Below are 15,817 nucleotides of genomic sequence, written 5' to 3' on the forward strand. Positions count from 1 at the left end.
CCCTGGGCAAATCAATTAACACTCATTGTCCTGAAAAAAGAAATTCAGAAATGACTATTTAGTATTTTAAAAGAAAAAAACAACAACCTTCTAGCCTGGACTCATATAGCCTTCTTCACTCTATACCTTCCTGACACGGAGGACGTGGAAATTGTATTTGTGTTCCTTTGGGTCTTTTTCTCTTAGTACTGGGTCCTGTATTGGTAACTAGGTCTTCTAATAAGTCCCAGAAGGAGGCAGATATTTTGGTACCCTATTTGGGTATTTATTATGCAAGAATGATTGAAAGATTATTTTGTAAGAAATATTGAAAATGATTATTGTTCACCTTTCATGTTAAAATGTTGCACTTTTTAAAGATGTCACTGTGTGTGTTTATTCTCACAAGAATATTATAGATAAGTTTAGGCTCTCTCTATAACCAAGAGCAAATGTAAAGAAGTATACAGTTTGAGATGCACTAGAACTAAAAATGTTTGGACTTCCAATAATTCAGGCATATAACAGGTAAAAATACCTCTTGATTGATGGTTTTCTTAAAATTGTGAATCTGGGTGTAGAGGACAGCAAGTGAGATACCTGCAGCTATTCCTTTTCTGATGCACTTATTAAAAGAAAAGCATCGGGGCAGCTAGGTGGCGCAGTGGATAAAGCACTGGCCTTGGATTCAGGAGTACCTGAGTTCAAATCCAGCCTCAGACACTTGACACTTAACTAGCTGTGTGACCCTGGGCAAGTCACTTAACCCCCATTGCCCTGCAAAAATTAAAAACAAACAAACAAACAAAAAAAAGAAAAGCATCATTGTTAACATCCAAATTTAATCATGAGATAGCATATCGATAAAGAATGTATCAAAGGCATAGCACCATAGACACACTGCTTTGTGGAGTTTGTATAGTTTGATTCTCCAGGTTACTGGAGGTATTGTAGTTTAAGAAAAGGTCATATGTGACTTTAACGTGGTAAGAGCAGAATTTGACCAAGGAATGGTTTCTAAGGATTTCTAAAGAGTGGTAGTTTTTCTTGATGCTGGTTTAGAAGACATTTTTCATCCTAAGATGACAAATTTCATAAAGACAGGGACCATATCTTATGTTTTTGCATACCTAAGAGAATCTAGGAGATACTATGTGCTCTGATTGAAGTGAATCATACCTGAAAGCATAAGCTCTTTTGGGGATGGCTAGTGCTTTAACTGTATTTTCTTACTGATACTTCAATGGATCTGTGATCACTTTGGTTTGGAAATTCTTTCTGGTGATACGGATTGAAACCTATCCATGCTTATTTATCCTGTGCAAATCTCTCAGCATCTTCCAATATCATCCAACTTGCTGGATGCCTTCCTTCTTTCTCCTAATTTTGCCAGGGACCAGTGGTGCACTCTGGCTGTTCACCTGAGTCATCCTTCACTCTCACCATATAACCAGCCCTTCCTCTCCTCTATCGTAGAGTTCCTTCATGGCATCTTTTACTCTCTTTTTCTCTGCAATTTCTTCATTAGTTATATATTGTAGCCTACTTGCACCTACCACACACTTTTCCATTTCCTTCTGTGACATACTAAATTTTAATTCTTCAGAAACTGTTGTATTCCAAGTTCTACTTCCATAAGTAAAACTAGTTGAGTAGTAATATTAAAAAGTTGTACCTTTGCTTTCATGGAAGGCTTGGGGGTTGTCAAAGGAGTTTTGCACTTTACCAAAGATGACATATCCCACTCTTTACCTCTTATTTAACTTTGGGCCCAACTCATTGTTATCCATTTGTACTGTCCCTCATATACCTTTTTTTTGTTTGCTTTCATTTTGTTTTTGGTGAGGCATTTGGGGTTCAGTGACTTGCCCAGGGTCACACAGCTAGTAAGAGTCAAGTGTCTGAGGCCGTATTTGAACTCAAGTCCTTCTGACTCCAGGGCAGGTGCTCTATTCACTGTGCCACCTAGCTGCCCCCTCATATACCTTTGATGATTAAGCTCTATAGGTTGTAGTCTGGACAATAGATCCACTTGATCTTTCTTGTGTGGGTGGTCAAGGCAAACTCCTTTGAGTGATTACAGCTTTATTCCAGTAAGTTCTTCAGTGCCTGATGTAACCAACAAAATGTCATCTGCAGAGAGGTGTATCTAAAAGACCTCACCATCCATAGGAATCCCTCTTTAAATTAGACTCTGTGCTGGATCCCCTCCATCACAATGGTGAATATCTGTGGTAAATGTATCTCCCTGTTTTATACCTCACCTGATATTTATCATCAGAATAACTTAATATGGTTATTCATTTTTTATATCTTTCAAAGCATATTGGTGATATTGATGAATGAATGAGAGGTACCTTGTTGAAAAAGGACCTGTAAGATTCCTTTTTTCCCTACTGAGTCAATTAAAAAATAATAATCAACAAATAAGTGCCATGGGATCTTTATAATCTATATCTTTAAGTCAGTTGTGAAATAATGAAGACTTGGTCCTTTGTAGAATATCACTTGCAAAAGCCTGGTTGTTCCCTACTAATATGCTCATCAAAAATTTCCTCTATTTCTCTATAGATGACTCATAAAGATGTTGTATTGGCACAGTAGGCATATAAGTTGGTGGTTACAGATCTTCTCTCAGTCACCTTTCTTTTCTATATTAACGAAATGAGATTTTCCCCCCATACTTTTAAAAAAATTTTTTTTTTTTTGGTGAGGCAGTTGGGGTTAAGTGACTTGCCCAGGGTCACACAGCTGGTAAGTGTTAAGTGTCTGAGGCCGGGATTTGAACTCAGGTCCTCCTGACTCCAGGGCAGGTGCTCTATCCACTGCGCCACCTAGCTGCCTCTCCTCCCATACTTTTGATGTATTTCTCTCTACATATTTTTTTATAATGATCCCTCAACACCCTAGGATTTGTGTTGCCTTCAGCATGGATATCTTCTATATATTATTGATCTATTCTGGCTGCTTTTCCCTTCTTCATTCTCTTTAGTGACATTTCTGCCTTCCCTGTGTTCTCATCTCATAATTGCAATGTTAAGACCCAAACAGGGTTGTTGTGAGGCTCAAATGAAATTATAGATGTAAAGCAATTTTCAGAGCTTAAAGCTCTATATAAATGCCAGTTGCTATTATTATTATTCTACAGTCACTAGGCCTCCATTCTAATGATGCTTTCAAAGTCATCCCTTGAGCTTTCTACTATACTCCTGAAGAACCGAGGCAGTGTTGATAAAGCAATACAAAGGTGTGCTGGTAAATGTCTAACAACCAGGGATCTCTAGAAAAATAAAAATGTATGTACTTACACTTTAAAGTTTAATCTGCATTATTAACAAATCCTTAAATCTAGACAATCAACAGAACAAGAAATCAAGCCCTGATTTGCAGAAGTTACTGATTTCTGAGGTGCAAATGCCCACATTAACATTTTAACAATCGGCTCTTGGAGCTGGCTCCAGCACAACCCAGAGTCCCGGTATAGTGGTTCCATTGTCCCTATTGGAGAAAAGAGATTGTTAAAAATATTTTTTCATTCTTCATAGTTCTTCTCCCCTTTTCATTCTTAAATGCTCTTGGGATGACTTTGCTGATTTCCTGACTGTACCCATACAGCTGATTCAGAGATGATTCTCACTTCAATGACAAGTCTGTTCCTGTCAGTGCATTTTAATTCATTTTGATGGTGTTAGCACTTTTGTAGTGCTATTCTATGTTTTCCACGTCCTGTGCTTACCAATTCTTTTTTTTTTTAAGTTTTTGTGATACATAGGTGTAAGGCTTCAGTGTATTCTACAAGTCTTTTGAGCATTGTCTCATGAACCTGAACCATGTTTTCCTATGTTTTTCTTCAACCCCACCTTTTCTGCAACTTTGAACTAGAATGAATGTTGATTTAATTTGGAAAATCAGTACTTTCTTCATAGAATGTATCTATTCATCCACAACCAATTATGGTACATAAGCTGCAAATTATTTTCATGGTGCTCTTTTTGAAAATATTTATCATTAAATGAAATACCTGATGATCTGTTATCCCATGAAATAATTTCTTGTTGCTTCTGGATTATGATAAATCCTGTTCCACCAATTCCTTTCTTTGTGTCTCCAAAGAGTGCTTGTGACCTATCTATTAAACTACAACTTGCATCTAGTTTTGTTGTATAGCAAGAATGTCAAGGGATATTATTAGGCCCCTTAGTATGTCCAATCATTGGTCATTGGATAAGGATCTTGCATTTAGAAAATCAATAGTCGGGGCAGCTAGGTGGCACAGTGGATAGAGCACCGGCCCTAGATTCAGGAGTACCTGAGTTCAAATCCGGCCTCAGACACTTAACACTTACTAACTGTGTGACCCTGGGCAAGTCACTTAACCCCAATTGCCTCACTAAAAAAAAAAAAGAAAGAAAGAAAGAAAATCAATAGTCAAATTAAAGTTTATAGATAGTCTAAAAACTGTGTTTCTTAGCACTTTCTACATCTTTTCCCAGAATTCTGTCACAATCATTGCAGAAACATATGGGAGTTATATGAGACTGTAGGCCATTTTGTAATTTTCTTGATTTTATAGGTTGCCATGGCCGAAAAAAGTCATCACCAAATGGTGATAAGCCTTTCTGCATTTAGTTCTGTTGGTCCTTTGAAAGTAGATTCAGTCCATTGCTAGGACCATGTTCTCCATCTTTCCAACAAGATAGAACCTGTTGGAGCTTTTGAGAACCCAGGGTCACATTCTAATGCTTTTCTAAAAATATAAATCATGAATAAGTAAGTAGGGTCATTTTTTAAAAGTGTATTTTTCTATTGGATGATTATATCAGAATAATATATTTTTCTAGTCTAGACCTTTGCCTCAAATTAAAGGTACATTTTTTACCCCCAATAGGTCTTGGTATCTTGATGGAAGAATACTGCTGATAATTATATGTGTATGCATTGTTTTCCCCCTTGCACTTCTTCCTAAGTTAGGTAAGTAATTTTAGAATGGGAGATAATATTATTTGTGCTATTTGACAATAAATTATCAATGGTCTTAATTTTCACTGGACTAGATACTTTAGCAGGATGGTGGGAGGAAACTTTTTAACTTGAATTTATCGTAAATTATTTTGCCTGCAGTTCTGCCTAGTTACCCTGTAACTTGGGTTGCAGTAGTATTTTGTCTGCCATACTAAAATAAAATCTTTACAGCGGAACATTAAAGAGCAGCCTTTCCTTATAGTGTACCATTAGTGGTAAGCCAGTTCCAATTCTGCCCTACAAAACTACATAAATGATCTGTGACAGGCAGTTGGAATGTTGTTATTCTGAGCTCTAAGCTCCAGATACCAAGCAACTGTAATAGAAAACATGCCCGTGACATATAGCTTTAGCTGTACATTAGGATCACTTTCCTCATAAATTGCTTTTTATTTTACTGTTATTTTACAGGCTTTCTTGGCTACGCAAGTAGTTTATCATTTTTCTTTAAGGCGTTCTTTGCTCTTGTGGTAAGTTTAAAACATCAGTGGACTACTTATCTTCCCTCTCTAAAATTGGCCTCATTGTTCTTGCTTTTTATTTAGATCTCTCTTATGTTGAGTGGGCACTCCAGGATGCTTCCTTATTAACCCACAAATATCTTACCTTTTTCTGTATCTGCTTTTATTTTTCCTCAAGTAGGACAGTAAATCTAGTTCTTTTGACTTGACTAAACAAGAAGGCAAAGCTAGTATCAGGTCACAAGGAACACATCCAATTGCCTAAATTTCTTATTTTTAAATATTCTCAACAGCCTTAGATAAAATAAGTATATGTGTGTTTCCTCTCTCATCCAAAGAGAAGTAAGATGTGTGGGAGGATTAAAATAGTTGTCTATAACACTATGGTCAACAGGACATGAACTGTAAAATTCATTTGGCACAGGTCATCATAATGCTGTGTAATCAGTGAAACCAGACCTCAGAAACTCTGACCACATGGTTTGACCATAGAACTAGAACTTCTAAATTTTTCTGCACAAATTTGGTTTATTCCTGGCATGTAGATAGGTTCTCTGGGGACTTATTCTTTGAATTAGTGAATGAAACAGTTTTTTGTCATGTTGCCTCCACTACAAAGAAATTTTTTTTTCACTTTGAAAATGCAGTTTTTTCTTACAGCTTTAAACTACCTAATTTTTAGAGCAGCCAAAAAAAATAAATTAATTCCAACTAAATTTAAATCACTTATGTAAGAAAAACCTGGATGGTTCAGCATGGCTAAAAACGTATAGACAAAGGAAAATGAAAACTTCTCTTGGGTAACATAAATAGATTTTAATATCTTAAAGACCTTATTACATGCAATTTAGAAAATCCTCCTTTTTTTCTTTGCATAGATGTGTTTAATGGCAAGTGTCCAACTGTTAAGCTTAGTAGGATTAAGTATTTAGTAGTTTGCAAGAAGATATATATCTAAATAGACTTTTCATATGCTTGGTAAAAAAAAAAATTATTTTTGTAGCCACTTACCAAAATTCTGCTTTACAAATAGATAAAATGTGGGCATCTTCATAAAAATAAAAAATAAAAGGAAAATAGCAAATTCAGCAAAGCCTGTCCTGAAGAGTTGTCAAAATAACGAAGTATAACCAGAATTTATGTCAGTCTGATCAGGTCATTACTTTGGTGGATGAAATAGAGGATAAAACAGTTCTCAGGAATAGAAATATGATCCCAGGAGCCAAAGCACTATTATGAATATGACTTTTTTCAGTTTGAAGATTCCTATAAAACAGTTTTACATTTTGTCATTTACCTGGTGTTCTTGCATATTTGTTCCATTTTCCCCCATACCTCTGACTTATCTGTGTGACCTGAGTCAATTCACTTAATGTCTCTGGGCCTCAGTTTTTCATCTGAAACATGACAGGTTTGGACTAGATGACCTAAGGTTCTTCCAGCTTTAAATCTGTTATCCTAAGGACTAAAAATATATTTAAATTAATAAATGCCAGTCCTTACAGTGAAGAGATATGTTGGTAATACCTTTATCCTAATCTGATTATTATGCCCATAGTACTTACTTCTGTTTATAGTGGTAGAACCCATTGCATACAGATGTATTTTTGTGGATATTAAAGAATTAATTAGTACTGATGAAAAATATTTAAATTGAAAGTTGTATTAGTGTGATTTAGTTTTCATAGTTAATAGTTTGAAGCAGGTGAAATGTATTGGGAAGATATGCCCACTGTAGTTTTTACAGCATTAATTTCTGTCATGGCAGATAAGCTTTAATTTGGTCCAGATTTCCAACTGGAACAGTCATATGGAAGTAATACCCTTATTCTACATTTATAGTAATCTTAGAAGCCATCTGTTCAGATTTTTGCTTGTGAGCAAAATTTTAATTTGGTTTGCAATAGGACAGTGAAAAATACTGTACATTTTTAAAAGAGATTTATGTCCTTTATTTGACAAATTTGTTTTGATATATTTAAACTTTTGACTTTAAAATAAATGGTGGATTGGAAAATAAAGGTTGCTTTTCCAGGTTTTTTTAGGGGATCAGTTTCTTTATATTTTGTCAAAACTATATTTAAAACTATTTTAAAATCAACAACATAATAAAACTAATTTTTCTTAACCAAAACTATACAATATTGGAAATAAAAATCACTATCTTTACTGTGATTATGTCTGCCTTCTCTCTTTCAGCTTTTCTTGTGGATTTTTGTCCCTCTTTTGTCTGTAAACATTTATAAGGTTAAAAAGATTAATTTTACCATGTAATTGCCTCAAAATTCCTGTTTCTGCCAGTCATAACTGGGAATTTAGCTCTAGATCTCTTAGATTAGCATTCTTTTCAAATGTACAAGTTAGTGCATAGCTCATTATTATAAGCAACATTTAAATAAGTTAGTAGAAGTAGGAAAAAGAACTAGAAACAAAAATCTTTTGTAATCAGTCAACAGGTATCCATCTTCCTTCTATGTGTTCAACATTGAGTTTAAGAGCAGAGGAATACAGAAGGATAGAATTGATCCCTCTTGGAATTTCAATTCACAAGACTTAATGCATATGAAACAATCATAGAATAACAAATTCATATAATTAAGTGGTAATGTGTGTAGTATAGTAAGTTTGTTGGTAGTTCAGAGGAAAGATCATTGTGTTGCTTTGTAAAGTCAGTGGGAACTGAGCTGAAGTTGGAAATTTGCATAGGTGGAGAGAAGAAGGGTATTTTAGGCAAGGTAAGTTATTCCCAGTTTTTTATCTTCTGTCTCTCTGATTTTTAATTTATATAACTTGACCAGGATGATTTTTCCCCATTCTATTTGCTTCATTTTTGTTTTCATCCCCCATAAAACTGTAGATTTCTCTTGCCTTGATTTTCTATTTCTAACTTATTTCTGCTCTGAGTCAATGGACTCCAAATTTTTTTGATTATGCACTCTTTTCATTAAAGTTTTTTGAGCACACATTTCTAATGTATGGGTATTTACTTGTTAATAAATTATATTTATATACTACTGCACTAGTAGTTATGTGAATTATAAAGTTTATTTAAATAAGAAATTTTATTAGGATGAGATAAAAATGAAACAATATTTAATGCTTAAGGAAAATCTCCTTGGTAATTGTATGGAGGACAAATTCAAGAAGAGAGAGATGAGACAGAAACCAACAAGGAGGCTATTTCAGTAGTTCAGGTGAAAGTTCATGAAGGCATGAACTATGGTGGTAACTGTCAATAGAGAAAAAGACAGATGAGAGAGACATAAAGGTAGATATGAAAGATGTGGAAACTGATTGAATTTGTGGGATGAAGGAGATGACAAAGTTGAAGATGACACTGAGGTTGTAAACCTGCGTGACTAAAAGGGTGATGGTGTACTTGACAGTAATAGGAAAGTTTGAGCTAGGGGGTAAAGTTAATGCCTATCTGTGCCTGCTCATCTTTTGTGACACCTAAAATAAAAAGGGGGCCTGGGTTTTACTGCTCACTGCCTCAAATGGAGATCCTTCACCAAGAGCATCTGCCAAAGCCAGAGGTAATCTGGTAGGCAGGAAATTTTGGTGGTGAATTTTCCTAATAGCACCTGCTTAGCTGTTTTAATGGGTGCCCAAGGAACAGTGGCTAAATTATAAATGCCGTAAAGGGGCCTTTGCCTTGTTAAGAAGGAGGAAAGCAGCTTGCATAGATGGAATGAGAGAGTGTTAGAGAACAAAGGCAGGTGTGACATCCTTATTTTCTGAAATATTCCAGTTCTCTTGCCCACCTCCTACAACCAACCAACCTGACCTGTTTTTTGTTTGGTTTTTTTGGCGAGGCAATTGAGGTTAAGTGACTTGCCCAGGGTCACACAGCTAGTAAGTGTCAAGTGTCTGAGGCCCTATTTGAACTCAGGTCCTCCTGAATCCAGGGCTGGTGCTCTATCCATTGAGCCACCTAGCTGCCCCAACCCTGTCATGTTTTAAGTAGTTAGAATTAAGGCTATATAATTATTGCCTTTTTTTCCCCTCCTCCTCATAAGTCAAATATCACAATATTAAAATAACTTTTTTACGTCATTCATATTTCTCACTTTCTACTTCGTTCTATCAGATCTAATAGCCTCTTCATTGTTTCATTTTATTCTTAAAGTAGTTAAGTGGGTTTTGCTCGATACTTGTTTTAGCATTGCATTAATCTTTGGTTGGATAGATGATTATCAGAGAGAAATGCTATTTATTTATTTATTGGCTTCCTGCAAAGCACAAGTATCTTTCTCTATATTCCCTTGACCATTTGTATACTGGATACCAGCCTGGATAAACTATTTACAGAATAACTATTCCCCCAAATCCAGGGACTACAGTGGTTGTTATATACCCCCATAACTATAGGGCAACATCAGGGTGGCTACAATAAAAAAGTATAGTTGTGAAAAATTCTCATTAGACCCTTCTGGGAAAGAATTTCCTTCTGAGTTTCTTTAAAAAATATTTTTCTAACTGGGTTTATATAGATCATTCAGATGTTTCAGAGACACATTCCCTTTGATTTTCAATTCTCATCTTAGGCTTCCATGTTTTTTTAAGACAAAGAAAACGACCTATGTTCATTTCCACATCTACCTGGAGAGCAGAAGCAAATTGTGTTCACTCTTCCCTTATCTCATGGTCTTGTGCTTCTGTCAGCTTTCTTCACATTCATTCATCAGACATTTCTGAAGTACCCACTATCAGACAAAGAAGGGATTGAAGGCAGAACATCCAGGGAGATGCTTCATCACTCTCCTTAAAGACCCTCTGGTCTATGTGTTTTTGTTATTTCAACCTTTCAAATTCAATCTATGTCTCTTCTAAGGCTACCTTTAATAATTCTCAATCATTTACCTTAGAGTAGGCGTTCTAATCTTGGGTCCAGGACCTTGGATAGGAAAACAATTAGATTTTCATTTTCACCAACCTCTAGTTGAAATTTAGCATTTCCTTCAGTTATTTAAAATCATTATTTTGAGAGTCAAGAAGTTTTACCAGATCACCAAAGAGGTCTGTGACACAAAAAAAAGTTAAGAAGCCAGTTTAGAGGCAAAAGACAGTTAGGCAGGGGCAGCTAGGTGGCGCAGTGGATAGAGCACTGGCCCTGGAGTCAGGAGTACCTGAGTTCAAATCTGGCCTCAGACATTTAACACTTACTAGCTGCGTGACCCTGGGCAAGTCACTTAACCCCCTATTGCCTCACTGAAAAACAAAACAAAACAAAACAAAAAAACAGTTAGGGAGAGTCCTTGCCTCCAAGGTAATAATGTCCCTCTTCTGTTATGATCCTCTCCTTCAGATCTCTATAGGCTAGGGCCGAAGGTTGAGTTTTCTCAGAGGCAATGCACAAATTAGGTCTCTGGGAGTAGTAACAAAAATTACCAGGCTTAGCTGACCATACTGGTAGTTTACCATGCAGTCGTTGTGTAAGGCCTAATCAAATGTGGAGTGCCTCACCTAGGGAGACGGCCATAGCCTGGGTTCATCAGCTTTGGTTAGTTAGATGGAGAGGACATTCATTAATGGTAATGCCCTTAATTGTACAACTTAATTTAGAGGGAAATCAAACTAAACAGAATTTCTCCCTTAAGGAGAGGGGTTGGCTTGCAACTGCTTTGGTCTCTTTCATCATGAAATTTTATAAGTATAATCTAGGCACTTACTTTTCTTTCACCTTACAGGTTATAGTGAAAAAATGGTCCATTCCTTGTCCACTGACACTCAATCATGGAGGGGAATTCTTCCAGGTAATGACCTAGTTGTATTTTGAAGAGTTATAATAATTCTTATTTTAATCTGACAAGGTAAGTCATGCTAATAATGTTTACTTTTTTAATTAGTTTTTTTTTTAATTTTTGCGGGGCAGTGAGGGTTAAATGACTTGCCCAGGGTCACACAGCTAATAAGTGTCAAGTGTCTGTGGGCTGAATTTGAACTCAGGTCCTCCTGACTCCAGGGCAGGTGCTTTATCCACTGTGCTACCTAGCTGCCCCCTACTTTTTTAATTAGTGAAAAAACTACTCCAGCCCATTTTTCTCATTGTTTTAAAAAACGCTGATTCAAAAACTCAACTATAATAATGTAAGTATCTTGGATGTCTTGAGGATTAAGCGAACAAAACATATCTAAAACACTATATGGATATAAGTGGTGATTATTATGTATATACCAGTTTACTAATTGGATAACTTTTGGTTTCTCATTTCTCTTCCCCTATATTCTTTCACAGATTTCAAATATCACTGAGGATTGTATTCCAAAGCTTTTTAATTTCTCCAAAGAGGTAAATTGTTAACAGACTTTTATGATTTAATTTTCATATTTTAACTAAATTTTTTTAGTTTGTATAGTATTTGTTTTTAAGGTGTATATATATACACACATCTTAAAAACAAATATATATGTGTATATATATACATACATATATATATATATATACACTTATTAAGTATTTTTGATGGGAAATGCTAAGTATAGATTTGCCCACCAACATTATATTTTTAAGCACAAGGTGGTCCATCATAAAACAGGCACTTTTTGATGGTGTGGTTTTAAATGAGACCTTGCATAGAACAAATTATCAAATTGCTTAGTCTGTCCAGTGAATCTTTCCATGGATGCAGGCTTTTTGAAGCCCCATGGACTTGTAATGCAAACTAGCCAATTACATCAAAAATTTTTACTTTAACAAAGCTCAGCCTAACCTAGTGGACTATTGACTTAACATATACAATGGTGACTTCTGGTAGACACTGAAAACTTTAAAGCTTTCAGCTTTCTGGAGTTTAGGATTGAAGGATAAATCTGAAGTCCATAGACCAATCTTTCAGCTTCATGTGTCAACTTTATAAGACTGAGAATGAAAAAAAGGGTAGACCTGGATACCATCAGAGGATGTATGACCTGACCTTTGGCTGGACTGTGCTCTTAAGAGCCCAGGTTTCTTTTTGATGAAAATAAGTGCACAGCTTTTACATCCCACCATTACTTATAGTATTCAGGGTGAACCTATGCAAATGACTTTCTTCTATATCATTGGAAGCCCTATCACCTTCAGCATGTGGAGTCCTGCCTTTGGTTTCGAGGTAAGGAGAGGACTTTGCAGGTAGAACCAGGCCATCTAAATCTGGTCTCTTACATATAGAATACCTTTATGAATCCACAAGTTCTTCTGTATGGGGATTCATTCTACTAGTACAGATTGCAGTCTTTATGTAGTATATAGAAATAGAATATGTTGTTATGTTTAAAGGATGGTATTAGAGAACAGGACCTTATATTTTCTGATTCTTTAGTCATTTGCATCCTAACAGTATAGGAAATTAGATGTCATCATGTCCAAATGTACCTTCCTTTCATACTACTTAAAGAAAAAACCCACAACCTTTTTTAAAGGTAATTTCTTCTGTTCTCATATGCATTCTGTAAAATTTTGGTTTTTAGAGAAATGCTGCTTAGAATGGTTACTCTCCCAAGCAGACTGAGAATTACTGAGCATAGCCACCTTAGAGAACAGCATCAGTAAGAGTTAGTATGACTTGAGATGGAATTGAGTAGTTAGAAGTGGCAGTGTGGTACAGTGTGCTAGATTTAGAGTCAGACCAAGTCCCTGGATTTGAGTCCCACCTCTGCCCTTAAGGACCTAAATCACCATGGACAGATCACTTTATTTCTCTGGGCCTTGGTGTCCTTGTGTAAAATAAAAGGATTGGAAGGGATGGCTTCTAAGAGTCCCTTTTAACTCTAAATCTATGAGCCCATGAAACATAGTTCTCAGTTATTTGAATAAAAAAGGGTGACTAGTGATGATGAGCTGTCCAAAATCAACCATGTTTGGCCTGGCAATATTTTGTCTGTTTGCTTGAAACAGGTTGCCAGGCATTCACAGAGACTAGGCTTCCCTTGTGGGACCCCCACATTCCGGCTCCTCATTTCTGTTTTGTAACACCTAAAATTCTAGCTGTGAATATTTAAAATCTAATGTGTGGTTGCCTGACCTGATCCCAGTGTGGGGGAGAAATGAACTAAGATTTACTCATCAATTCAGCAAGAGTTTAGGATTTTAAGTATTTATTAAAGTGTATTAGAAATTACTGAAGAGAGAGAATGGAAAACCCTAGTTTAGATCTATTCGGTATAGCCAGAGAGAAACCCTTGCTTTTCCTAGCAGTCCACATGAAGTTCTCTACCACGCCAAAGTCCTGGTTGAAAAGATAGCGCTTCTCTGTGGCTTCTCCCAGAAGCCCTCTGTGAAACAGCAAGCAGGGCTGTCCACACACACACACAGCTCCAAGCTAATTGGTTGGTAGCTTTGGTTGACATGACCCACAGGCATTAGACACAACTTCCAGACACCAATCCAACCTTCAGAACCCCAGAAAGGTCACTTCCGGATGCTAAAGTCACATGTTTTCTTATCAGGCCTGATTCTCACAATGTCCCTATCAGCAGGGGGTGTGGTTCCAATTCTCACATATTACTACCTGTACCTTCTTTCATACCCCACTGACACTGAGGTCTAGGAAGGGAAACTATTTCCTATTCCCCATTGCCATTTAGAGACTCTCCCTTCACTCCTGCCATGCAGTAACCTCTAAAGGTTTACTCTGCCCACAGTTATTGCCCAGTCCAGATCCGAATAGCTGCTACCTAGCATTCCCTAGGTCATTCCCCCTCCTTTTTCAAGGGGTTGTGTACTTGGTTAACAGTATTCCCTCTAATCCTATATCCTGCCTTAACACTAGGGAGCTTCAGCATACATGTTGATGTTCTCCCAAACACCCCTACTTCCCAGTTCCTCAGTCTCCTCAGCCCCATGATCTATTCCTCTTTTCCACTTTGCCTTTATTCAGGAATGGTTGTTCCCTTAATGTCACTATCATCCATATGTATTAAACTTCCATAATTAGACCTCTGAAAACTCTTTCCATCTTTCCCTATGTCTTGCTCCACCTAATTCTATTCTTTGTCCTCATTGTGATTTCTATTCTCCTCACCCTTCAGTACTTTCCCAGGCTATCACCCCTGCTCTTGTTTGACTTTTCCCCCCTTTCCTAGTCTTGACCACTTCAAATCTATAGTATTCTCTGTTGTTGTATACCCTTCTCCTCTGTCCTGTTGCACTTATGACTTGCTAAATGCTAGCTAGCCACCTTGCTGTCCCAGCCTGAGGCCATGCCCTGGAAGACATAATCTTTTAATTTCCTGAACTCTTGCCTCAGAGGCCCAAATGTCATGACTGGTGAGTGCCTCGGGAGTGATGTATCAGGCCTGCTTCTCCAACCTTGTTTCAGTTTCTCATTCTTTATTGTTTGTGACATCACTGCAGCCGTTAACACTGTTAATCACCCTCTTCTCTTTGATACCTTTTTCTTTCTAGGTTTTTGGGACACTACTCTCCTGGTTTTCCTCCTACCTGTCAGACCATTTCTTAGTCTCCTTTGCTGAGATTCTCATTCAAGTCATATAGGTGTTACACAGGACTCTGGCATGGCCCTCTTCTCCCTTTATACTACTTCACTTGGTGATTTCATCAGATCCTCTGGATTTAATTATCATCTCTATATATACCTATTCTGCCCTAACCTCGCTACTGACCTCCAACTTTGAATCTCCAACTGCCTTTCAGATGATCTTAGACTAGACTCCATTAGACATCTTTTTTTTTTTTAACTTTTTTTGTGGGGCAATGAGGGTTAAGTGTCTTGCCCAAGGTCACACAGCTAGTAAGTGTCAAGTGTCTGAGGCTGGATTTGAACTCAAGTCCTCCTGAATCCAAGGCCAGTGCTTTATCCGCTGGGCCACCTAGCTGCCTCCTCCATTAGACATCTTAAACTCAGCATGTCCAAAACTAAACGCATTATCTTTACCCCTGAACTCTCTCTCCTTCCACACTTTTCTGTTATTGTCAAGAACATCATCATTTTCCCAATCTCTCAGGCTCCCAACCTAGGTGTCATCCTTGACTCCTCACTATCTCTCACTCCAATATCCAGTCTGTTGCTAAGGCCTGTTGATTTTTACCTTTGCAACATCTCTTGAAAAACCCCCTTCTCTCTTCTGATACCACTACCACTCTGGAGCTCCTCTGTCCTTATTGGTAAGTGTCTCATGGGTGGCCTACCATATAAAACCATCTGGGGCTTCTCAAATGGGCTCTCACTGCACCCCCAGGCATACTTTCTTTCTCTCTAGTTTTCAGTCTCTCTTTATCTAAGACTTCCTTTTATACTGCCTTCTCTATAATCATAATGACTCTAATAATTTTTTTCTTTTCAAAACCCTCTGTAATTTGACTTCCAACTTTATTATTTTATAACTTCTTATTCAAAATTCCCTTTCTAAAG

The 15,817-nt window shown here is 36.9% G+C and overlaps 1 protein-coding gene across 1 annotated transcript in view; it reads left to right on the forward strand.

Annotated features, from left to right (window-relative positions):
- The window catches only part of SLC38A6 (solute carrier family 38 member 6), a 74,314-nt gene that overhangs the window by 47,055 nt on the left and 11,442 nt on the right, over positions 1–15,817 (forward strand). The window contains exons 7-10 of the mRNA XM_043982243.1: positions 4,868–4,950; positions 5,413–5,471; positions 11,153–11,218; positions 11,701–11,754. Of these exons, the coding sequence (XP_043838178.1) occupies positions 4,868–4,950; positions 5,413–5,471; positions 11,153–11,218; positions 11,701–11,754 (262 nt within the window). The remainder of the gene's footprint in view (positions 1–4,867; positions 4,951–5,412; positions 5,472–11,152; positions 11,219–11,700; positions 11,755–15,817) is intronic.

This window comes from Dromiciops gliroides, chromosome 2 (genome assembly GCF_019393635.1).
Source record: "Dromiciops gliroides isolate mDroGli1 chromosome 2, mDroGli1.pri, whole genome shotgun sequence".
NCBI classification, from domain to species: domain Eukaryota; kingdom Metazoa; phylum Chordata; class Mammalia; order Microbiotheria; family Microbiotheriidae; genus Dromiciops; species Dromiciops gliroides.